Source organism: Culex quinquefasciatus, chromosome 2 (genome assembly GCF_015732765.1).
Source record: "Culex quinquefasciatus strain JHB chromosome 2, VPISU_Cqui_1.0_pri_paternal, whole genome shotgun sequence".
In the NCBI taxonomy this organism is placed as follows: Eukaryota; Metazoa; Arthropoda; class Insecta; order Diptera; family Culicidae; genus Culex; species Culex quinquefasciatus.
Genome location: NC_051862.1, coordinates 20,372,667 through 20,399,527, shown reverse-complemented (window position 1 = coordinate 20,399,527; position 26,861 = coordinate 20,372,667). Strand labels below are relative to the sequence as shown.

Here is a 26,861-nt window from a genome sequence, read left to right as displayed (position 1 = left end):
GGAGTCGGAGTCTACTAATCTCAGAAAGCCGGAGTCGGAGCTGGAGTCGGAGTCGTTTGAAATTTGACCCGACTCCGCAGCCCTGGTAATTACAGAGGTTCTTGTGTGTAAATGTTAGTGGGAGGGGAGCCGATTACCCGCGGCCTACAAAAAAACACCAGGTGTATTCAGTATTATTTCGATGGAGACGCCTGGTAGTTCATCAAACTTCGTCAGCCCCACGAAACCACCAAGCGCCTCCACCAAAAACCAAACAACTTCAGCAAATCACTTCAACTAATCAAATTCGTCGTCGTCGTCGCCGACGTCGCTCCACACTTACCCGCCGAGTGGTGTAATGCACAGCTTAACCTTCACTTTGTACTGCACGATGATGCCGAGGTTTTCCCGCTGGGACGGATCGGCAATTCTGGTTGATGACGATGGTGAACAGGTAGCAGGCAAATCGGTGCCGAGAGAGAGAGAGAGAAACAGAAAGAGAAAATATAAAAGTCAAATTAGCGTCATTTCTAATTTTGCCATTTTGGGGCGGGGGTGGGAGGAAAAACGCGACCTGTTATCGGGGGACTGACACACATAAGGAGAAGAGGAAAGTGAAATCGGTGAAAAACGCGAGGAGCAGGAGGGACGTGGAGGAAGCGAAAAAAGGTCACACAAACGAAGTATGATTTAATGAAGCCAATTTCGGGTGGTGCTTGGCAGCCCTAAACGGTTATGGGAGAGTTTTGGTGGGGGAATGAATATTGTTTTTCGTCATTACATGAACCTGGATTGAATTTAATTGGAGAGAGATACGATTGTATTTCAAGTATGTAAAGATAAATTGATGGTCAATGATTGTGTTTTTAACATGGAATCAATGATAATAAAACAAGGTGCTTCTAATCTGATCTAATCTAATCTAACACAAACGCAGCCAGTCCGATGAAAGCATGCTGGAAAGTCTTGTGATTAGATGACGCCCCAAGCACTTTTCTTGTCAATATTAATAATTGCAGTACATCCGAGAAAACCCGGAAATGTAATACAAAAATTAAAGCGGCCAGCCCTACTGCGTTGTGTTTACCGCAGAGAGGATTCTGAGAACGGATCACATTTCACAGAATCTACAGGGGAGGAAGGATGCGTGGACATACCGTACCAAACGCTCCAGACAATGATAATAAAACAAGGTGCTTTTATATAAATTTAGATAAATCCAAGTTTTTTTTAACTAAGTGTTAAAACTTGATATGAAAATATCACCAAAACTTGCTACGATCTTTCTCAAGTTTTCTTTAACATGAGTTTAGGTATCTTTTATGCTTTTGATGTCTAAATATCGAATTTAACTATTAAAAAAAAGATGTTTTAATCTTTTTTGAAAGGTTTGGGATTTATCCCATCCTAGGAAACTGGACATAGGAAAAAATTGTTGTTGAAGAAATAAAATTTTACATTACTTTTGAAACATTTTTGCTGTAAATTCGTGGACTTTTTTAAGTCTTATTGGAAACAAAATCAATAAATAAAAAAAGGGTATGTGAAGTTACACATATTTTGCGACACTGAATCTGCCGTACTATCATTTTTTTTTTTTTTGGAATGTACGACTCGTGCTGAAAAAATCCTCTTTTTGCAACTTGTAGCATAAACTACTATTTTTAAACAACATTAAAATCTTTGAAAAATTTTCAATTTCAGCTTATTTATCATGCAACTATTTTTCAGTTCTGCTCAGTTTTGAAACAACTTAACAGTCTGGACCCGATGCCTGTTTTTTCTGTTACATTCTTATTGGAATTCCATATAAACTGTAACGGGAATCGCAGGCACCGGGTCCTGACTATTAATAACTTACAAAAATGATGAAACAAGAATAAATATTTATGACAGAATTTCAATATAGGTATATTCAAAATAAAAAAATGCTGTTTAATTTTTTCATAATTGAAAGAATAAAAATATCCCAAATATACTACAGAAATATAATACATTATTTTGTTAGAATATAAAATTAGTAAAAACATGTTTGAGTTCATACTCATTTTCCATACAACTCTTTTAAGAACCGTTTATGTTTGAACTAGTAGACTAACATTAATATTACTGAGAGAGTTTGGAGAGTGTTGCGCGGCTCGGTCACGTTTGTTATTTGCTCGTTTTTTAAATCGATTTTACGCGTGAAAAACGCAAAGTACCACTTCGGGTACTCTGTTAAGTGCTGCGTGAATCATTGGTTCGTGCCGTCGTGAAGGAGTTTTCGCGAATTTTGCGAATATTATCCGATAATTCTGTGTTTTAATTTGTGGAAGAGGCAATTTTTGCTTGACGGCCATGTTTTTTTCGGCCAAACCGCGAGTTCATTCAGTGAAAGGAGGGGAAGTGAGCCAAATAGTATTGGTGCTGTTGGTTCTCAGTGGTATTCGTGTAATTGGAGGAAAAGAGAAGAAACCAATCGTGGTGGAAGGCATTCTGGAACAGAGGTGTGAGTGTGTGTTGTTGAAGAGGAGAGCAGAAGGAGCGAATATGCGTTTGTGTGCAGTCTCTGCCTGTCTAAAAGAGAGAGTGTGTGTAGTCGTGCTAAGAGACAAGCACAGACAGATTGTAAGTGTAATGGTGTTGGCCAGTCGATGACTCCAACCATCCGTGGGGTAGACGTAAGACGGGGCCTCTTTGTGCGGCGGTATGAGGAAGAGCGCCGAGCTTCGTGTTGCAGTTGCCGAACATTAGGACGCAGGATTGGCAGCTGGCTCCAGGTGTTGGTATTCGGGTGACGCCGATCTTCTGAGATGAATCATCATCAAGTGCTTAAATCCGGTGAGAAAATTCCAATAGGAATATTTTATGTGTGAGTGTGAGTGTGTGTCGGATCCGGATCAACTGATCACACAGAGAAAAAAGAGTTCCGAAAATCCTGAACAAGCGTTCATGAAATAGGGAACCACGAACAAAGTGTTCAAATCTCATGGTACGTTTTCGAAAAACGTACCATGGAATTTGAACACTTTGTTCGTGGTTCCCATTTTCATGAACGCTTGTTCACGATTTTCGGAACACTTTTTTCTCCGTGCAGTGATGCCAAACATTAAAATTTTTCAAATTTATCGATAATTCATAATATATAAAAAATTCTTGACGTAAAGTTTGATTTTCTGCCCAAAAAGAATTTTTCTTTTATTATTTTATTGTAATTAATTGTGAACAACAATTGCACATTCTTAACATTTTATTTTCATGAATGTTCTATGATAGGAATATATTTATTGATCCGGCTCATCAAATGGCATGTGTGTGAGAATAAAAAAAATGTTGTTAAGGTGTGAATATGATAAAACATTTTTTGCAGCATTTTTAAGGAAGCGCACGAAAAATCACGGTACGGAATACCCCCACGAAAAGTCGCGTTTTATCGTATATTCGAATGATTTTCACCGCGGAGCGCGATATCTCTCGGGGACGTGAGTTTTTTTGCATTACCGTCGGCTAAATTAGCTCTTTCTAACATATTAAATAGTTTTTCGGTTTGATGTTTATATTAATAAATTTTCCCTCTTTAAGAGAATTTGAACGGTGCGCGTCGCGGTCATCTCGCAGGATTTTCGATGCCGTTTCCGTCTTTCTTGTCCCTCCGATTGTGCGTGTATTTCGGTCCGGGCGATTTCGTGAAGTTTGACAGTTGCCCTGGAGAATTTGAACGGTGCGCGTCGCGGTCATCTCGCAGGATTTTCGATGCCGTTTCCGTCTTTGTTGTCCCTCCGATTGTGTGTGTTTTTCGGTCCGGGCGGTTTCGCGTTTTCGCATTTTATTTGGTTTGATCTTTCCACAGCCGGCTGTCTAAGATTGAATCATTTATGCTAAACTCAACATCAAATAACCGGGAATAGTCTCATCCGCATACTCCGACTGTTTGCCTTGAGAATGCATAATACATCACACCATTAAACAAAATTTATTGATTATTGGGTCGCATCATCATCCTCTATGTTGAATCCTGGCCATTACCCTTACCCACTAACAAAATCCCAAGTAGAAGTAGTTTTCCGGCACACGTGGGGGTGTGGATATCGTATAGAACCCACCCTTTGTAGCAACCTGTGCTAACTAACATTCCCGTCCCAATCCCCCGAGATCTACAAACTGACATGGCGGGCGCCGTTGGTGGCCAACGACTGTTACCTATTTGCTCCAGATCTAGTTTTAATGATCTTGATGTTTTATCTTTTCAGCGCATTCATACATGCTGTTGATAAGGGAAACACCATTAGATCGTTTAAGCGTATGGTCGGTTGTATTGATAGGATATTACGGTCCTGTTCAGCAACGGAGAAGGACAACCATGGGTGGTCTCTCATGCTCATGCTCATGCTCATTTTCCATACAACTCTTTTAAGAACCTTTTATGTTTGAACTAGTAGACTAACATTAATATTACTAAATTTAAAAAAAATATATCTCCAAAAACTTGTGTAAGAAATGCTCTTTTTGAATTAAAAAAAAAAACAAATGATACATAAAAACGTTACTTAATTCATCTTAAGGTGGTTGGTGCCTTCCTAATGTTAATAAAGTGAGTGCAAGGCCTCAAAAAAGTGTATAAATGACACTTAAGTGCTAATAACTTTTGATAGGAAAGGTCTTTTAAATAACTCTCTAAAAATTTATAGCACAACGCCTTTTTTACAATCTTCCGTACTTTTGTTATAATCGATTTTTTAAGCATTACTTTTGAAATACTTGACAAAACTTCATAATATTAACTAGGGTCTTGTGGGACCTCAAGACAGATCGACTGAGACCAGAACGAACCAAATCGGTTCAGCCAGTCCAGAGATAATCAAGTGCATTTTTTTAGGAGCACAGACTTACAGACACACGCACAAACATTTGCTCAGAATTTTATTCCGAGTCGATATGTATACGTGAAGGTGGGCCTACGAGGTCAAATAACGAAGTTTATTTTTCGAGTGTTTTTATAGCCCTACCTCAGGAGGAAGGCAAAAACTAAAATGATAAAAAAAACTATAATGATACAAAAAAAAACTTAAAATTTGTTAAAAAATAAACAATAAATTATAAATTGAGACTTTTTCTCATTTTCTCACTTTTGACCATTTGTCCTTTCAATCTCATATCTTTTAACTTTTTGTCTCAAATCTTATAATTTCACGTTTATAACATCTGAAATTTTTTTGGGAAAAAATCTAGCACCACCCTCGAAATCCACTTTACACGTGGTGATGCGGTTGGTGGCTGTGCCGAGGTTTGGTGGTTTTCGGGTTACTATCTGCCGGTTGTGGTAGCTTCATAAACTGCTACTAAAATATTTAGGTTAAACTTGTGGCTTTTCCCTGCCATCTCCCAGTCGAGCTGTGAGCTTTCAGCGCAAACTGAACTTTCAATTTTCAATTTGAAATGAAATGCTAACATTTGGTAAAAATATAATGTTATCTGATTTTTATTTAAATTCGTGCAAATTCCCTCAGTTTACAAAAAAAAATCATCTAATATGATTTTCGACAAAATAAAGTCCTGCAATAAATGACAAAAATGTGAAAAAAAAAATCAATCTCCGCTGAAAAGCTCCATCCATCAGTTTGTGATTGCCGTCGTTGTCATCGACGACATCCGCCGAGTGGCTCAAATTCAATAATCCCGGACACGTGCTTGCGTGGGTGTGTGCGGTTTGTCGTACACGAGGGTTCCCGGGAAAATGGTTCAGGGTTTCCCCAGCTCGCTGTTTGCTGGCAGCAAAAGTGCACTCTCCAGAGTATGGCATCATTTTGAATATGATGATTTAATTCCCTTTGGTGATGTGACACTCGGAGGGGTATCATAAAATTGTAGGGAAATTAAAGGTAAGGTTTCATGATTTGAAAGAAAAAAAATATAAAAATCAAGCAATTTTAGATGATTTTTAAATTTTGTTTATATATTAAAACTATTGAAATATACACGTCAAAAGAACACATTCGAAGAGCACATTTCCATTGGCTTCCCAATTCCAAATAACCCAGGTTGGAAACATTTTACGTCAGTGATAAATAAATAAAAATACACATTTATTCAACATAAATGACACCACATATACACAAACACAACGTCAAACGTGTCCATATTGGAAAGCATACAAATTCATACTCGTTTCGTATTTATTTTTCTCTGATACTTTTTTTTATTGACACTCTGGCGAACATACATCAATAACATTGCCTTCCGTTACGCATAAAAGCAATTAAGTTTTTCACACCAAGGAGAGAACACAAACGAGAAAAAAAAACAGGAAAAAATAATTGAACTGAACAAAAGTCGTGTGGACAGGTGAGGAGAGGGGGGGGGGGACTTTGAGGTCAAATCCGGATCGATTCAATGCAATAAAATGTTGAACTCTGAAAGAGAGAAAGAAAATATCTCACAAAAGAAAAATAAAGCCGGGAGGTGTCGAAAAGTTCAAATGTTTACAAGTGGGAAACAATGGGAAGCAAATACAAACACCGAAGAGAAGAGGGCATTGTTGACTTAAGTACAACGGAACTGTGTTGATAAAGTACGTCGGTGCGAGCTTGATTTGTTGCGGAAGCTGTAAGCTTATTTGCTCGACTGGCAACACCGGACACTGCACGGAGGGAAATGTGTTTACACCCACAACAACAACAACAAAAGCTTAAAAACAATTTATGACAGATGGCGATGGTAGGTGTTTCGAGGGTACGAGCAATGATGTGAACCGAATTGAAAGGTGGGGTGAAACATTTGCAAAAATTAAATTTAAAAATTTCAGTAGTAATTTTGTTGTACCTATACTTTCCATCGACCATGTTGCGAGACCTGATTTTGAGGAAAGAAAAAGAAAACAGAGAGATAGAGAAAATACCAAGCACACGACGAAAACACGAAGAAGAAGAAGAAGAAGAAGAAGCAGCAGCAGGCGTCAATCTGTGAAAAGCTCTAGGTTTTATTTTTCTGCGACCGATAAAAGAAAATTAATAAAAGAATTGAAATGAGGTCTGCGGGGTGAACATTTCGCGGACCTTGTCAGAATTTCAGAGACACCATTTATTTTTGGAAAAGTTTACCAGGTTATCGCTTCTGAGAAAAACGGTTTGGTGAGTGACAGTTATAGGGGGGCGATTTGACAAAGGAGCAGTTCAAAAAATATGTTTTCCGCAGAAAAAAAAAGAATTTAGAAAAGTACCAAATTTGATGAATGGAATGATCAGGAGAATTTCAGTAAATTCAGTAACTGAATTTATTACTAACTTCACTCTATTTCCCATGAAATAACTTGTATTGATATTTCCTTACAGATACAGTTGAGCAACTCTCTACGAAATCGGTCTTTTTTTCTTCAATTTTAATTTTTGTATTATTTAATCCGGCTGAAACCTTTTTGGTGCCTTCGGTATGCCCAATGAAGCAATTTTGCATCATAAGTTTGTCCATATAATTTTCCATACAAATTTGGCAGCTGTCCATACAAAAATGATGTATGAAAATTCAAAAATCTGTATCTTTCGAAGAAATTTTTTGATCGATTTGGTGTCTTCGGCAAAGTTGTAGGTATGGATAGGGACTACACCGGAAAAAAAATGATACACGGTAAAAAATTTTTTGGTGATTTTTTATTTAACTTTTTATCACTAAAACTTAATTTGCAAAAAAAAAAAACACTATTTTTGATTTTTTTTTTATTTTTTGATATGTTTCAGAGGACATAAAATGCCAACTTTTCAGAAATTTCCAGGTTGTGCAAAAAATCTTTGAGCGAATTATGAATTTTTTAATCAATACTATTTTTTTTAAAAAATCGATAAATTGGTCGAAAACATTTTTCAACTCCATTTTTTGATGTAAAATCAAATTTGCAATCAAAAAGTACTTTAGTGAAATTTTGATAAAGTGCACCGTTTTCAAATTAAATCCATTTTTAAGTGACTTTTTTGAAAATAGTCGAAATTTTTATTTTTTTTAAAAGAGTGCACATATTTGCCCACCTTTGAAAAAAATATTTTTGAATAGCTGAGAAAATTCTCTATATTTTGCTTTATTGAAGTTTGTTGATACGACCCTTAGTTACTGAGATACTGCCATGCAAATGTTTAAAAACAGGAAAATTAATGTTTTCTAAGTCTCACCCAAAAAATCCATCATTTTCTAATGTCGATATCTCAGCAACTAATGGTCCGATTTTCAATATTAAAATATAAAACATTCGGGAAATTTTCCGATCTTTTCGAAAACAATATTTTCAAAATTTTCAAGTCAAGACTAACATTTCAAAAGGGCCAAACATTCAATATTACGCCCATTTAAAATGTAAGTCTTGGTTTAAAAATTTTGAAAATATTTTTTTCGAAAAGATCGGAAAATTTCACATAGGGTAGGGTAGTCATCAATGAGACACTTTTGGTTTTCAACTTTCAACGATTTTTCTAATTTTTTCATCAGCATGTTTTAATGAGCTTTTTGTTACATTTTCTTTCTTTTAATGTGTTCTAACATTGACCAAAATATGAGATCGATCCAACATCTACAGCCAGAGTTATTCAACTGTCTCATTGTAGACGCACTTGGCAGGAACAATGAGACAGCTGGGGAACAATGAGACACACTACGAAAATCAAGATTTTTCTAGTAAAACATCATGTTTTTATATTGTTCCTTTGCAGGTGACTTGCCTTGAACATTTTAGAGCAATTTTGCCAACATGAAACTTTACTTAACAAAAGTTGTACTAAAAAGTATTTAAATTTTGTAAAATCCATATATTTATACCAAATAACTTTGTATTTATGGTTAAATGAAGTTTAAACTCTATAAATATGCCAAAAATCACTTTTAATTCATGTTTTGAAAGATTTCCATCGATTTTGAAAAGTTTATTGAAGAAAAATCAAAGTGTCTCATTGTTACCCATGGGCTGAAATGAGTGGGGAACAATGAGACAGTCCTGGATTGTGGTTGTATTCTAAATTTTGGGCAAATCTAATGAAAGGACATTGTAGCCCAACTTAATCCCTATGGAACGTCGAAAGACATTTGAAGAAATATTAGTTTTGGTGTAAATGGCAGCCTACAAGCGAAAAAGTATTTTTGTCCATGATTTACTTTTACACCCCAGAATCAAACATTTATGAATTACTTTTCAAGAGAGCGTTCATAACCAAAGCCACTTATATGGCAGACGTGTATCCAGTAGACACACCTTTCCCCCAAATATGAGCCTGATTGGTTGAAACTACGACTTATGAGAGCCATTTTATCATTGTTCCCCGTGTCTCATTGATGACTACTCTACCCTATATTTCATATTTTAACATGGTAAATCGGCCATTAGCTGATATCGACATTAGAAAATGATGGATTTTTTGGGTGAGACTTAGAAAACATCAACTTTCCTGTCTTTAAACATTTACATGGCAATATCTCAGCAACTAAGGGTCGTATCAACAAACTTCAAAAAAGCAAAATATAGAGAATTTTCTCAGCTTTTCAAAAATATTTTTTTCAAAAGTGGGCAAACATGTGCACTTATTTAAAAAAATTAAAAACTGCGACTATTTTCAAAAGAGTCACATAAAAATGGATTTAACTTGAAAACGGTGCACTTTGTCAAAATTTGACTAAAGTACTTTTTGAATGCAAATTTGATTTTACATCAAAAAATGAAGTTAAAAAATTTTTGCGACCAATTTTTCGATTTTTTTGAAAAAATCAGTATTGATTAAAAAATTCATAACTCGCTCAAAGATTTTTTGCACAACCTGGAAATTTTTGAAAAGTTTGCATTTTATGTCCTTTCTGCGAAACATATCAAAAAATAAAAAAAATAAAAATAGTGTTTTTTTGCAAATCAAGTTTTAGTGATAAAAAGTTAAATAAAAAATCATCAAAAATTTTTTACCGTGTATCATTTTTTTTTCAGTGTAGTCCCTATCCATACCTACAACTTTGCCGAAGACACCAAATCGATCAAAAAATTCTTTCAAAAGATACAGATTTTTGAATTTTCATAAATCATTTTTGTATGGACAGCTGCCAAATTTGTATGGAAAATTATATGAACAAACTAATGATGCAAAATGGCTTCATTGGGCATACCGAAGGCACCAAAAAAGTTTCAGCCGGATTAAAAAATACAAAAAAAAATCGAATGACCGAAATCTGAGAGAACTGCTCAGTTGAATCATCATCATGTTCTCTAAATTTTCATATTTATTCAACCAGAATGGAACGTGTGTTTCCAATTAAAATGTGCAAATTAATTGGACGCGTTTTTTCCAGGAACAGATTGATTGTTAACCACATTGAGCCTGCATGTTTCAATTTCATCCTTTTACCGATTCAACTCACTGTAAAGTCAAATGAAATCAATTAAAACATTTTTCACATATAGTTGAATATTTGATAATTGATTAACAGTTTGAGTTATGAACCGTTTCAACAATTTCTACATAAAAAGACTAGAATTTCGTTATTTATTTAACCGATTGTTAAATTTTTATTTTTTTTTTTATTCGGTTGAAAGTTTATGTAAACAAGTAACAGAAACAGAAAATATGATGATTTGTTTTGGGGTCATCAACAAAGTTGTATATTTTTCCAACTTTTTTAGTTAACTTACTTCCACTAACTGTCTTATTTCGAAAAATCGATTGTTTTCAATTTTTTAGAAAATCTGGTACCGATATAATATTTTTTTGAGTGGTGATTTTTAGAAAAAAAGAAGTTGTCAAGCAAAATTTCTAACATGATTTTTAGATGCAAAAACAAAATTGCAATCGAAAATAACTTTACATTTGTTTGGATAAAGTTTTTTATTTCAGGTTATATTCATTATCAGGTATTTATCTGATTTTTTTCAGATTTTTGCAATTCAAAAATATTTCATGAAGGAAATGCACCACAACACTTTTTGCTGTTAAATTTTCATTTTTTATTGACATTTTTGATCGAACTGCTGGTTGATGTGATACAGCCTCTCAAAGTTAAAATGTTGTGAAAAATGAGGTTATCTTAGCGTCATATAAATAACCCTCATTTTTCAACTCAAGGTATCTCGGCAGTTTTTGATTCGATTTTTAATGCAAAAAAATAAAATTTCTGTGAAATTTTATGATAATTTTAATCAAATAATTTCAAACTTTTCGAATCAAGAGAAACTTTTGGAATGGACTTAATTTTACACTGTTGATCATGATTTAAAATTTCGAAAATATGTGACCAAAAAGAGCAGAAATTTAGGGTTTGTTAGGTAACAACTTAATAAACCCCATTTTTAATTTTATAAATAGGAAAAATATGAACATTTAAAAAAAAACATTTTATTTAAATAAGTACATTTTGTAAAGTTATTTTCGATTGTAATTATGATTTTGCTTCTAAAAATCTTTTTGAAAAATAAGTTTGACGATTTTTTTTTATCAAAAATCTTTATCTAAAAAAATATTACTCCATTACCATTACCAGATTTTGCACCATCACAAACCATAGCGCAAAAGATGCGATTTTCGGTTATTAAACTGTTAGTGGAAGTAAGTTAACTACTAAGCAATTCTCTACGAAATCGTTTTTTTTATTTTTGTATTTTTTTAATCCAGCTGAAACTTTTATAATGCCATCAGTGCACTATGGGGTATTTCCGTAGAAGTGAGCGGCCAAAAATATTTTTTGATGAAAATTGATATTATTTAAAAAAGTTTAATTTTCGATTTTTTTTTCAAATATTTGAGCCCAGATGCATTAAAGTGGTGAATTTTAATATTCTAGCTCTGTCTATTTGATGCACGGAATGGCGGTTCATGCTATGTTATAGTTTCTAATTTACTTTAAACCTTTATATATAATGATGCAGGACAAAATACATAAACAGCTACACAGTACAACTATGAAAATTAATCATTTTTTTGTGGAAAAAAAAGCTTTTTCTTTCCATTTTCAACTTTGAAGGTCTGCCATTCAGTGAATTTTGAATTTCACTTTTTGTCACTAAAACTTGATTTGCAAAAAAAAATCCGATATGTTTTAGAGAACATCAATTACCAACTTTTCAGAAATTTCCAGAATGTGCAAAAAATCTTTGACCTAGTTATGAATTTTTGAATCAATACTGATTTTTTTTTCAAAAAATCGAAATATTGGTCGCAAAAGTTTTTCAACTTCATTTTTCGATGTAAAATCAAATTTGCAATCAAAAAGTACTTTAGTGAAATTTTGATAAAGTGCTTACCTTTAAAAAAATATTTTTGAAAAGTTGAGAAAATTCTGTATTTTTAGCTTTTTTGAACTTTGTTGAAAATTATATGGACAAACTAATGATGCAAAATGGCTTCTATGGGCATACCGAAAGCACCAAAAAAGTTCCAGCTTGAATTAAAAAAATACAAAAAAAAAATAAATTGTTAAGCCCCCAAACTTTATGGAGCCTTGTATGGGAGAAAAACTACTGATGGCTTCCTTTGACAAAGAAAAGCATCGACAATGTTTGATTAAAACAAAAATTACAAAATTAAAAATCTCTTTTTTTTTTTTTGCTAGATTTAATAATGCATGCGATTTCAGGATTGTATGCCAGACGAATAAAATAAAAAGGCACCTTTTCTTACGGTCAAGTATCGTTTTCCTATAAAAATGCAAAAACTGCTTGGCTTGACATTCGTTCCACTTTTCGAGAAAGCACAATTTCAAGCTAATTTGCGTATTCCAATTATTCCACGATAGTTGCCATCGGTGATAGTACGATACGCTTCAATCGTTTTGGCTTCCCCTTGGCTTACCAGATGAAAATATTTTGATGAAAAAAAATAATATTTTTGAAGATAAGATTGTTTTCCAGTATGCGAATTTTCGACATGATATTTCAATAAAATGGTTGAACGAACCCAGCATGCCAACGGATACGAATTTATTTCCTATTTGAATTATTGAAATTGCATTGACATGGTTGAAGAACTTCAGCTGCATTCAACAAATGGAATTTCCCCGCAATACGAACGCGCAGCCTGAGGTGTGTATGTGTTTTTTTTTCGTCTGGTTTCTACATATCAAAACGATATTTTCAAGTGTTCTTCATTGTATGGGAGTGTGCAAGAGGGTTATCGATCACTGTCAATCTTCAACGGGTACAAAGTTGAAGCTTGATTTTTCAAGTGTGCGTATTTTGTCATTTCAAACAGACAGAAAATATCAAAAATTCAGTCTTATAAAACATTTTTCGATTGGGTTCAAACTTGCACATCATGAAAATCGCACACAAAAAAACCAAACGTCAAAAGCACACGATACCAAGTGGATAACCGGTCAGAGCCGGAAAAAGGAGAGCACTTCAAACCAGGACTGCATTTGTGCAAATTGTGCAAAAGAGAGCAGGGTGGCAGGAGAAAAAAAAAACAAATCAACCACCATAAGTGAAAGCTTTCTTGTGTGTTCGTGTGGTGTTGATTTGCCCACTGCTAGTGATGTGGATTTTCACCCCCCCAAGTTAGGGTGGTTCCAATTTGGACCAAAAATAAAACGTTTGATTGCGAAGCAAACACAATTAGCCAACGACTGACTTAATTAGGTTGCTTTTAAGTTGACAAAGTCAAAATTTGGCCCGCAAATAAATGTGAATGGCACCCTATATTCAGCCCACCGGGAAAAGGGTAGCTGCTTCCGGAGGTTGTTTTTTTTTCCTTTCTGAATTCGATTTTTCCAAGATGAAGGCACAACGGAAAAAGAGTGTGTTTGGAATTGGCTTTGCGGTGTTCGTGCCAGGTCAGCAGAATGTGGGTCGTCCCTTTGTCGCGTTTTTTCTATCAACTTGGATGCGAAAATGATGATACTTTGGCAAATTGTGTCGGCAAAGCTGTTGGGATAGCTTTTGTCGTAGCGATTGAGCGTAAGTTTAAGTTATCGTAAATGTTGTGCCATTTCTTCTGCCAAAGCATAATTTTTATTAACGAAATATCCAAAATTAACTTATTTTTTAAATTGATTAAAACACAATTTAGACCACAAATTGAATTCAATATTTACAACAAGGTCGCTGCAAATATTTTTTGAAGTTAATGTCCCTTGACTCTGACCAAAGTTTAAAAGGGCGTAACATTGAATGTTTGACCCTTTTGAAATGTTAGTCTTGTTTTAATTGCAGTTATTCAAAAATATTTTTTTCAGAGGTGGGCAAACATGTGCACCAATTTAAAAAAATGAAAAACTGTATTTTTTGCAAGTCAAGTTTAAGTGACAAACAGTTAAATAAAAAATCACCAAAATTTTTTACCGTGTATAATTTTTTTCAGTGTAGTCCTTATCCATACGTTCAACTTTGCCGAAGACACCAAATCGATCAAATTTCCTTAAAAAGATACAGATTTTTGAATTTTCATACATCATTTGTGTATAGACAGCTGCCAAATGTGTATGGAAAATTATATGGACAAACTAATGATGCAAAATGGTTTCTTTGGGCATACCGAAAGCACCACAAAAGTTTCAGCCGAATTGAAAAATACAAAAATTAAAATAAAAAAAAAAGAATGATTTCGTAGAGAATTGCTCAGATTATTCTTTTATCATAATTTTACAAAAACAATCTCGAGAATTAACTGATTGAATCTTATGGGCTTGTAAGTAGAATTTACATGGAAAAAAATAAGAACGGAGTAACGCGAACAAATGTTAACGAATTTAAAAATAGAGAGGAAATCCGGACAATTTCATGAGATTCTTTCATAAAAACGAACTACGAAATGAATTGATTTCCACTAGAGCGTCCAATTTCCCGGGGTTACACAATTCCCGGGAAACGGGAAATATTCAACAAATTTCCCGGGAAATCCCGGGAATTCCCGGGAAATTTTAAATTTATCGAAAATTATTCAGATCGTGCTTCTGATTTATATCTTGCAACAAAATTGTATAGAACATAAACTTTAATGTTCAAAATGAGTGTGGAGGTCAATTAATGGCTTGACCGCTTTTAAAAAACATACAACTTTATAGAAATATTTAAATTTTCTAATTTTATATGCTGTTTTTCAAATCGTACCAAATCAAAAAATATCAATTGAATTTTTTGTTGAAAAGTGTTATTTTTTTAATTAAATTTTGAATCAGTGAGTAAAATCTATGCTTCTCAACCATAAAAATGCTTTTGAATTTGTCTCTGTTACCATTTCAAGGGAATATGTTTAAGAATAATATTGACTCATAAAGTAAAACAAAATAATATCATGCAGAAATTATGTTTTTCATGGCAAATAACTTGTTCTAGACCGTAATCTTATCAACAAAACTAATTTTAATGAATTTAAGGCACAATTTTGACTATGTAATAATTTCTCCATAAATTTATATGTATTTTGTAAAAAAAAAACTTATAAACTTATAGACTGAATCTACACATGATTTTTTTTTCTTAAAAACATATCAGCGACCTTAGTAATTGTAAATTTGACGTAAAAATAAAATTTGAACACCTTTAATCTGATTTTAACAACAAATATTTTGTCTATCAATGTCACCCCAGAATTCTAAATAAAATTTTCAACAACACTACTTTTAAATACTGTTGAAAAACATTTTTTTCCAACAATAGTGCATGGACCTTCTGTAGCCTACCACAGTACATGTTTTAAAAATAATAATCTTGTGACAAACCGTACCAATTGGAAAAAAATATAAAAAAAGAATGAAATCCTTCATTGTCATCACGGTTTACGATAAATATTATCTGAAATAAACCTGAAATGGACCTGATTTTTTCTTATTAGTTCAATATGAGCAGTAGATTGAAATGAATAAAATCAAGTAGGGTTCTCTCTTTATATTTTTGTGAATTTTCAAAAATTGGGACAAAAAAGAAAGGAAAATGTTTGAAATGTGTTGTACTTCTGCTTGAATTTCGGGAATTCCCGGGAAATTGAAAAATTTCCCGGGAAACAGGAAATATTTTTTTCGGGAAATCCCGGGAATTCCCGGGATTTTTTTCCAGGGACGGAAAATTGGACGCTTTAATTTCTACGGATCTACGAACTGAGGTTTGTCCATACAGCGTTAGCATTAAATTTTGATTAAATGCCAAAGCAGAGTGATTCTTTTTTTGGGATTTTTGATCTATTGTAGGTTATGATTAGGACTCTTCTAAAGACAAATAAGTATCATGGAAAAACAATTTCAGATTTTTGTATCTAACTTTTTATCACTAAAAATCAAATTTCTAAAACATATTTTAAAATTTTGAAATATTTTTGATATGTTTTAGAGCGCTAAAAAAGACATCGTCTGGGCTTAAGTGCATGATGGTGCAAAGTCTGGTTTAGGAGATATGATTTTGTAATAATAAAAATCGTATTTTTTGAAAATATAAAAAAACTGGACAAAAAAATATTAAAATTTTTTTATGAAATCAAAATGGAATTTACAACAATTTTTTTCAATACAAATTTCCTACAATTTACTCTTCTTTTAGCAAAAATAAAAATTCTTATAAAATCTTAAAACTTGATCTAATCTATGAAATTGGGAAAACATCATATTTGTAGACCTATTCAAAATCAAATTTTGATTTGTTTGATTTAAAAATTATGAAATAACGTACGACCCATCTAATTTTTCTGGATTTTTACTAAGACACGTTTCTCAGTGATTTGTTGCACAAAACCGTGAAGAGATAGAAATTTGGTGTTAAAAGGACTTTTGTGTAAAATTGAACGCCCGATTTGATGGCATACTAAAAATTCGGAAAAAAAAATATTTTTTTCATCAAAAAAAACTATATAGTTTTGAAATCGCTGCCATTTTCCGTTACATAACTTCATTTTAAAATTTCGTGTTATTTGTAACTTAGCAGGGTTATTTTTTAGAGTGTAACAATGATCTACAACGTTGTAAATTAGACAAAAACAAAAATTTTGATATATAAACATTAGGTGTTTGTAAGTATTTTTCACAGGTTACCAGAATTTTACAAAAAAGTTTTTTTTTAAATAACGTCATGATTCGAAATCCGGACACTTAGTAACATATCATTTTTGTTATAACTGGCAAAACATCATGTAATAGGTTGGAAATGTAAAAATATCATCAGCATGTAGTATAAACAGTCAGTTTCAAGAAAATGCATGCAAAATGTGTCTTTTATAACAATTTTTTATCAGAATTTTAAAATTAAAATGACTTGATGTGCTTCGAATCCCGGACACTGATAAAAGCTGATTCGAAATCCGGACACTTTTGCTTTGAATTCCGGACACTCGATTTTACTTATGATTCGCACAAATTTGGACTGAAATGTTAGTGAATGGCATTCTTTAGGTCTCCAATAAGCTGTTAACATCAAAACAATCGATAGTTTATATAGAAATTTGCTTGAATTTAAGGAAATCGAAACCATAAATTTCTGCTTTGCCTTCCCGGTGCTTCGGACGCCTATGAAATATTTCAAGTGAAATGTTTCGCATTTTTGGTAAACTTATAATTTTATTGTATAAAATTGTTTTGGCATTAACTACAGCGTTCAAACAAACTTTAAATGAAAGTTCATGTTGGAATTCATCAAATAAAACAGTTTTGACATTCATAATGCGAACTTATATCCTAAAAAATGATAAAACAAGATGAAGTGTCCGGGTTTCGAAGCGTCCGGGAATTCAAATCATGACGTTATTGATTTTAACAAGTTTTGACCAGTCTTTCGAATTTTCAACCCCTAAAACTCAATCGTGTGCTTTTGAAAGTATTTTGTTCGAAAAATTCAGCCAATTTAAGATAAGAATGACATTTTGGACGATTGTTATGTCTCGTGTACTGCTTGTACGTGGGGATTTTTCCAAAATAAGAAAAACAAACCAATTACTGTCGCTCATTATATATTTTTTTCACTGTCTGATTCTGACCTTGGAGCAAAGTTTCACCCATTTTAAAAATGCAAAAAAAAAACAAAAGAAGTCGAAAATTATACCCAAGGAGCTTTAACTTAAAAACATTGCATTTTATATATAAAAATGAGTAGAGTACTTTTCGATAACAAATTATGTTTTGCGTTAAAAAATGATTTTAAAAATTTATTTGTCCAGGTTTTCTATATTTTTACATAATAAACAGCAAAAAAAGGTAGAATTTTGGAAGGTTGAAAATTTTGTTGATTGAATATTTCCTCATTTTTGAGTAATTTCACCGAAAAAATGCGTTACAATGTGCACCTACCTAATGAAAACATTACACATTTTTTGACACAAAATCTAACTTGTCGTACGTGACCTTTTGACCCTCACAGATCCCCAAAATTCGATTTCAATCCTGAGATATTCAACGAAATCCGAAATTTCGTGCATTTTTGTCACTTGCTACCTTGTCACTCCCTGAAAATTGATGTAAGTGCGACAACTGGCCAAAGGGATTTCAGGTCAGAACGCGTTTGCCGCACGTACAAGTTAGACTACCGTAAACATTTGTAATTATAACTCGGGACTCCAGCAACCAACTTCAACCAAACTTCGGGACAATGCACTTAATGGTCAGCCAAACAAAACGTGTTTGTTATTGTTTACATTGTGTGCTTTCGTTTTTTTTTTATTCACGGTCAAACATTGAAACGCGTTTTTCTCGAAACGTCGAAATGGCGGGTGCGACAAGATAGCATGACGACGTCGATTTCCTGATGAATATTACCATCATTTTTTTTTCTATGTAGGCTCCTAAACAAGATTTCTCTGGCTCTGGCCTTTTTTGTCCACAAAAACATATAAAAAAATAAAATTAAAAAAATACAAAGAAAAGTTGAAATCGAAGAGAACCATTTAGGCTTCATCCATAAAGTAATTATAACACGCAATGTCACACTTTCTCAGACCTCCCCCCCCTACACAGAAAAAAAAGTTGAATTTTGGAATGTTGAAAATTTGGTAGGTTGAATATTACCTCTTTTTTGAGTAATATTACATAAAAAATGTGTAAAAATGTAAACCTGATGAATATTCATCAAAAACTGATGAATATTCATCATTTTCTGGGGTAAAATTAATCCTTTTTTTTGCCACAATATCTGTCACCATCATTTTTTTTCTGTGTAGAGCGTGACATACTTTATGGATGACGCCTTATGGAAATTAATTTCCTTGCATTCAATTGATGCTGATTCTTCTGAAAATTTAATTTTCCATTCAGTTTACTCTTTCAACAAATGTTTATTATATTTGGGATATGTTTTCATCGAATCAACACCTACTGGTGTTCATTTCATCACACAAAACTGCTGCCAAACGAAATTCTGCAAAATACTCGGCACACCCTTTCCATCAAACTCAAACTAAACACCACTCCGGAAAGCATGAAAAGCTCTGAAAAAAAAACTTGAACAAAACCTACTCAACCGAACAATAACAGCACAACCGACAACAACGAGAAAGCACTCCGAGAACTCTGTTGCGCAGATAACACAATATTTAGAACGCAAACTTTCAAAATTACGACTGAAGCTGGAGTAGAAAAAAAAAAGTTTTTCATTGAAAAAGTCCACAACTCTCTTAAACCGAGATCAGACGGTACCGTAGCAGCAGTAAAAATTCAAATTGAAGAGCGTTTTTAAGCTGCTGCGGTTCTGCTTTCTGTTCCACTGGGGGGAAATTTACACACACACAAACTCAAATAAAAGTGAGCGAAACGAGGTGGGAAAAGTTATCCTACGGATGGTTATCCTAGGAATAATTTATAGCGCTATGGCGGCCATCTTTATGGCATGCGGGATAACTTGTCATGGTTATCCCAGGAACAATTTTTAAGAGAGATTCCAAAAAATCAAAAAAAAACGAACAATTAACATCACCTGGACATGTTTTTTGGCAAAACTTAATGCCCTACATTCCTGGAGTATGAAAATTTGGATGTGAATGAAAAAAAAATCCAGAAATATTTGAACTTCAAATATTTTAATTCAAATATTCAATAAATTTGAAAATCCTTCTAGGATGGGACTCTGGGTCATTTCCTGGACATGTATTTAGGCAAAACTTGTTGCCCTACATTCCTTGAGCATAAAAATGCAACTTGGCATGAGGCCATGTGTAGGAAAAAAAAATCCAGAAATATTTGAACTTCAAATATTTTAATTCAAATATTCAATAAATTTGAAAATCCTTCTAGGATGGGACTCTGGGCCATTTCCTGGACATGTATTTAGGTAAAACTTGTTGCCCTACATTCCTTGAGCATAGAAATGCAACTTGGCATGAGGCCATGTGGAGGAAAAAAATTCCAGAAATATTTGAACTTCAAATATTTTAATTCAAATATTCAATAAATTTGAAAATTCTTCTAGGATGGGACTCTGGGTCATTTCCTGGACATGTATTTAGGCAAAACTTGTTGCCCTACATTCCTTGAGCATAAAAATGCAACTTGGCATGAGGCCATGTGGAGGAAAAAATTCAGAAATATTTGAACTTCAAATATTTTAATTCAAATATTCAATAAATTTGAAAATCCTTCTAGGATGGGACTCTGGCTCATTTCCTGGACATGTATTTAGGCAAAACTTGTTGCCCTACATTCCTTGAGCATAAAAATGCAACTTGGCATGAGGCCATGTGGAGGAAAAAAATTCCAGAAATATTTGAACTTCAAATATTTTAATTCAAATATTCAATAAATTTGAAAATCCTTCTAGGATGGGACTCTGGGTCATTTCCTGGACATGTATTTAGGCAAAACTTGTTACCCTACATTCCTTGAGCATAAAAATGCAACTTGGCATGAGACCGAAACGAAAAACGAAAAACGAAACTATTGGCACTACGCCCCCCGGGGCATGGCCTTCCTCTAACGTGGGATTTCTGCTCCAGCGCCTCTGACGAGACAGGAGAAACCGGGACCGACGTTTTACTTCACCATCCGATAGAAGCTCAGTGGATAAGGCGAGAATCGAACCCGCGTCTCATAGCATCATCGGGATCGGCAGCCGAAGCCGCTACCCCTGCGCCACGAGACCCACCCCATGAGGCCATGTGGAGGAAAAAAATTCCAGAAATATTTGAACTTCAAATATTTTAATTCAAATATTCAATAAATTTGAAAATCCTTCTAGGATGGGACTCTGGCTCATTTCCTGGACATGTATTTAGGCAAAACTTGTTGCCCTACATTCCTTGAGCATAAAAATGCAACTTGGCATGAGGCCATGTGGAGGAAAAAAATTCCAGAAATATTTGAACTTCAAATATTTTAATTCAAATATTCAATAAATTTGAAAATCCTTCTAGGATGGGACTCTGGGTCATTTCCTGGACATGTATTTAGGCAAAACTTGTTGCCCTACATTCCTTGAGCATAAAAATGCAACTTGGCATGAGGCCATGTGGAGGAAAAAAATTCCAGAAATATTTGAACTTCGAATATTTTAATTCAAAAATTCAATAAATTTAAAAATCCTTCTAGGATGGGACTCTGGGTCATTTCCTGGACATGTATTTAGGCAAAACTTGTTGCCCTACATTCCTGGAGCATAAACATAAAACTTGGAATGAGGCCATGTGGAGAAAAAAAATTCCAGAAATATTTGAACTTCAAATATTTTAATTCAAATATTCAATAAATTTGAAAATCCTTCTAGGATGGGACTCTGGCTCATTTCCTGGACATGTATTTAGGCAAAACTTGTTGCCCTACATTCCTTGAGCATAAAAATGCAACTTGGCATGAGGCCATGTGGAGGAAAAAAATTCCAGAAATATTTGAACTTCGAATATTTTAATTCAAAAATTCAATAAATTTAAAAATCCTTCTAGGATGGGACTCTGGGTCATTTCCTGGACATGTATTTAGGCAAAACTTGTTGCCCTACATTCCTTGAGCATAAAAATAAAACTTGGTATGAGGCCATGTGGAGGAAAAAAATTTCAGATATATTTTATATATTTTCAAATTTATTGAATATTTGAATTAAAATATTCGAAGTTCAAATATATCTGGAATTTTTTTCCTCCACATGGCGCCATGCCAAGTTATATTTTTATGCTCAAGGAATGTAGGGCAACAAGTTTTGCCTAAATACATGTCCAGGAAATGAGCCAGAGTCCCATCCTAGAAGAATTTTCAAATTTATTGAATATTTGAATTAAAATATTTGAAGTTCAAATATTTCTGGAATTTCCTCCACATGGCCTCAAGTTGCATGCTCGAGGAATGTAGGCAACAAGTTTTGCCTAAATACATGTCCAGGAAATGGCCCAGAGTTTTCAGCAGAATATTTGAATTAAAATATTTGAAGTTCAAATATTTCTGGAATTTTCCTCCACATGGCCTCATGCCAAGTTGCATTTTTATGCTCAAGGAATGTAGGGCAACAAGTTTTGCAAATACATGTCCAGGAAATGACAGAGTCCCATCCTAGAAGGATTTTCAAATTTATTGAATATTTGAATTAAAATATTTGAAGTTCAAATATTTCTGGAATTTTTCCACATGGCCTCATGCCAAGTAATGTAGGAACAAGTTTTACCAAAATACATGTCCAGGAAATGTGCCAGAGTCCCATCCTAGAAGAATTTTCAAATTTATTGAATATTTGAATTAAAATATTTGAAGTTCAAATATTTCTGGAATTTTCCTCCACATGGCCTCATGCCAAGTTGCATTTTTATGCTCAATGTAGGGCAACAAGTTTTGCCTAAATACATGTCCAGGAAATGTGCCAGAGTCCCATCCTAGAAGAATTTTCAAATTTATTGAATATTTGAAGTTCAAATATTTCTGGAATTTTTTTCCTCCACATGGCCTCATGCCAAGTTGCATTTTTATGCTCAAGGAATGTAGGGCAACAAGTTTTGCCTAAATACATGTCCAGGAAATGACCCAGAGTCCCATCCTAGAAGAATTTTCAAATTTATTGAATATTTGAATTAAAATATTTGAAGTTCAAATATTTCTGGAATTTTTTTCCTCCACATGGCCTCATGCCAAGTTGCATTTTTATGCTCAAGGAATGTAGGGCAACAAGTTTTGCCTAAATACATGTCCAGGAAATGACCCAGAGTCCCATCCTAGAAGAATTTTCAAATTTATTGAATATTTGAATTAAAATATTTGAAGTTCAAATATTTCTGGAATTTTTTTCCTCCACATGGCCTCATGCCAAGTTGCATTTTTATGCTCAAGGAATGTAGGGCAACAAGTTTTGCCTAAATACATGTCCAGGAAATGACCCAGAGTCCCATCCTAGAAGAATTTTCAAATTTATTGAATATTTGAATTAAAATATTTGAAGTTCAAATATTTCTGGAATTTTTTTCCTCCACATGGCCTCATGCCAAGTTGCATTTTTATGCTCAAGGAATGTAGGGCAACAAGTTTTGCCTAAATACATGTCCAGGAAATGACCCAGAGTCCCATCCTAGAAGAATTTTCAAATTTATTGAATATTTGAATTAAAATATTTGAAGTTCAAATATTTCTGGAATTTTTTTCCTCCACATGGCCTCATGCCAAGTTGCATTTTTATGCTCAAGGAATGTAGGGCAACAAGTTTTGCCTAAATACATGTCCAGGAAATGTGCCAGAGTCCCATCCTAGAAGAATTTTCAAATTTATTGAATATTTGAATTAAAATATTTGAAGTTCAAATATTTCTGGAATTTTTTTCCTCCACATGGCCTCATGCCAAGTTGCATTTTTATGCTCAAGGAATGTAGGGCAACAAGTTTTGCCTAAATACATGTCCAGGAAATGACCCAGAGTCCCATCCTAGAAGGATTTTCAAATTTATTGAATATTTGAATTAAAATATTTGAAGTTTAAATATTTCTGGAATTTTTTTCCTCCACATGGCCTCATGCCAAGTTGCATTTTTATGCTCGAGGAATGTAGGGCAACAAGTTTTGCCTAAATACATGTCCAGGAAATGACCCAGAGTCCCATCCTAGAAGAATTTTCAAATTTATTGAATATTTGAATTAAAATATTTGAAGTTCAAATATTTCTGGAATTTTTTTCCTCCACATGGCCTCATGCCAAGTTGCATTTTTATGCTCAAGGAATGTAGGGCAACAAGTTTTGCCTAAATACATGTCCAGGAAATGACCCAGAGTCCCATCCTAGAAGGATTTTCAAATTTATTGAATATTTGAATTAAAATATTTGAAGTTCAAATATTTCTGGAATTTTTTTCCTCCACATGGCCTCATGCCAAGTTGCATTTTATGCTCAAGGAATGTAGGGCAACAAGTTTTGCCTAAATACATGTCCAGGAAATGACCCAGAGTCCCATCCTAGAAGAATTTTCAAATTTATTGAATATTTGAATTAAAATATTTGAAGTTCAAATATTTCTGGAATTTTTTTCCTCCACATGGCCTCATGCCAAGTTGCATTTTTATGCTCAAGGAATGTAGGGCAACAAGTTTTGCCTAAATACATGTCCAGGAAATGACCCAGAGTCCCATCCTAGAAGAATTTTCAAATTTATTGAATATTTGAATTAAAATATTTGAAGTTCAAATATTTCTGGAATTTTCCTCCACATGGCCTCATGCCAAGTTGCATTTTTATGCTCAAGGAATGTAGGGCAACAAGTTTTGCCTAAATACATGTCCAGGAAATGTGCCAGAGTCCCATCCTAGAAGAATTTTCAAATTTATTGAATATTTGAATTAAAATATTTGAAGTTCAAATATTTCTGGAATTTTTTTCCTCCACATGGCCTCATGCCAAGTTGCATTTTTATGCTCAAGGAATGTAGGGCAACAAGTTTTGCCTAAATACATGTCCAGGAAATGACCCAGAGTCCCATCCTAGAAGGATTTTCAAATTTATTGAATATTTGAATTAAAATATTTGAAGTTTAAATATTTCTGGAATTTTTTTCCTCCACATGGCCTCATGCCAAGTTGCATTTTTATGCTCGAGGAATGTAGGGCAACAAGTTTTGCCTAAATACATGTCCAGGAAATGACCCAGAGTCCCATCCTAGAAGAATTTTCAAATTTATTGAATATTTGAATTAAAATATTTGAAGTTCAAATATTTCTGGAATTTTTTTCCTCCACATGGCCTCATGCCAAGTTGCATTTTTATGCTCAAGGAATGTAGGGCAACAAGTTTTGCCTAAATACATGTCCAGGAAATGACCCAGAGTCCCATCCTAGAAGGATTTTCAAATTTATTGAATATTTGAATTAAAATATTTGAAGTTCAAATATTTCTGGATTTTTTTTCATTCACATCCAAATTTTCATACTCCAGGAATGTAGGGCATTAAGTTTTGCCAAGAAACATGTCCAGGTAATGTTAATTGTTCGTTTTTTTTTTATTTTTTGGAATCTCTCTTAAAAATTGTTCCTGGGATAACCATGACAAGTTATCCCGCATGCCATAAAGATGGCCGCCATAGCGCTATAAATTATTCCTAGGATAACCATCCGTAGGATAACTTTTCCCACCTAGCGAAACGAAAGAGTTGCCGGGCGCGCGCCAGAAGGAAATGCGAGCAGCGCTTTTGTGCACACACTCTGAGTTTGAAACTGGAAGAGGAAAATTATGCAGAAAGGATAATAACACCTTCTGGGCAGAGAAAGAGGCAAAAAAAACATCAGCTTTGAATGGTGGGGCGTCACATTTTGAAAGGGTGTAACTCGTTTATTTACTTTTTTTAATTATTATTTGCGACAGAACAAAAAATTACGCTCTTTTCAATTGTGACTCCCTGATTGTAGGGTAACCGTACCAGCAGTTGTCACAAATGGTGACAATTCCTTTAAAGTAAACTGCAAATTAAGCTTGAAGCAATTAGAAAAAAGAGAAAAGAAAAAAACACAAGCCAAAAAGCAAATACTCACAACGTGCTGGAGGCCAGATTGGTGTCCTCGTGCTTGAGCTGGCCGTCCAGTGCCAGGCCCCATTTGTCCTTGTTGTTGGCCAGCAGCGGCGTCAGCGTAAACACTTTGGACAGTGTAAAGCCGGGCGCCACTTGACATCCGTCCCTGTTGTTGTTGTTGACACAGTTGTTGTTGTTGTTGTTATTTGTTGTGGTTTGGGGGAAAAAACGAGAGAGAGAGAAAAGAAAGCACAATTTATGAAATGATTTAATTTACGATGGCTTAATCGAATTTAAAACGCGCGTTATGGACTGGTTTCTGAAGGTGGCGCACCATTCCATCGTCGTCGTTGCTTTTGAGCTTTTAGAGGAGTCTGCTGATGTTTCATCAACTTCTGGCGGAAATGTTGGCTTTATTTTATTTTTTTGCCCGGGAGATACCTGCAAAAGGAAAACTGACGGTCTTGGGTAAACACTTTGTGCTCACTTATGTGATCGCTTTTTTGTGGAGTTTTTGTTTCCCGTTTTATATCCGGAAAGTCGAGACTACCGGTTGGAAATTAATTATTTTCTTTTATCAGGATACTGCAGGCGTTTTTTTTTTTATTTTATTTATCATACTTTCTCATGATAAAGCATTCTGTCAACAAACTTGGTAATATAAATTAAATAACAAATTCTAACACTTTCTTAAGTGTAAAAAACATGTTATTCTTTTAAACGAAAAAAATATAAAAAAAATCCGAACACAAAATCATCATACGTTATTTATAAAAGATTGAATAAAGAAATTTTGGACAGCAAAGAGAACAGTAATAAAAATAATAATATTACACGTAAACCCATTAGCATATTTTTCTACCTCAAAAATTATGTAAATTGATAAGTGTAAATTTATAAGTGTAATTTAAGTTTATTTTTATCTATTTTTCAAAACTTTTGACAGTTTGTTCAACCCTTTCAGGCCTGAATTTTCAAAACAATATTTTTTAATTTAAAGATGGGATAATGATCCCGAGGACCATACGAAAATTATAGGCTACTTTAGAAAAAAAAATTGTTCATGCCTGAAAGGGTTAAATAGTGAAAAAAAGAT

At 33.8% G+C, this 26,861-nt stretch overlaps 1 protein-coding gene across 8 annotated transcripts in view; it reads right to left on the bottom strand.

Annotated features, from left to right (window-relative positions):
* The window catches only part of LOC6050741 (beta-arrestin-1), a 176,028-nt gene that overhangs the window by 15,552 nt on the left and 133,615 nt on the right, over positions 1-26,861 (bottom strand). For 7 of the 8 annotated variants that reach the window (XM_038250147.1, XM_038250149.1, XM_038250146.1 and 4 more), the window contains 3 exons: positions 25,788-25,931; positions 6,778-6,807; positions 323-409 (listed from right to left, as the gene is read on the bottom strand). In XM_038250147.1, coding sequence (XP_038106075.1) covers positions 323-409; positions 6,778-6,807; positions 25,788-25,931 — 261 coding nt within the window. The remainder of the gene's footprint in view (positions 1-322; positions 410-6,777; positions 6,808-25,787; positions 25,932-26,861) is intronic. The other variant, XM_038250153.1, reaches the window with a different exon arrangement.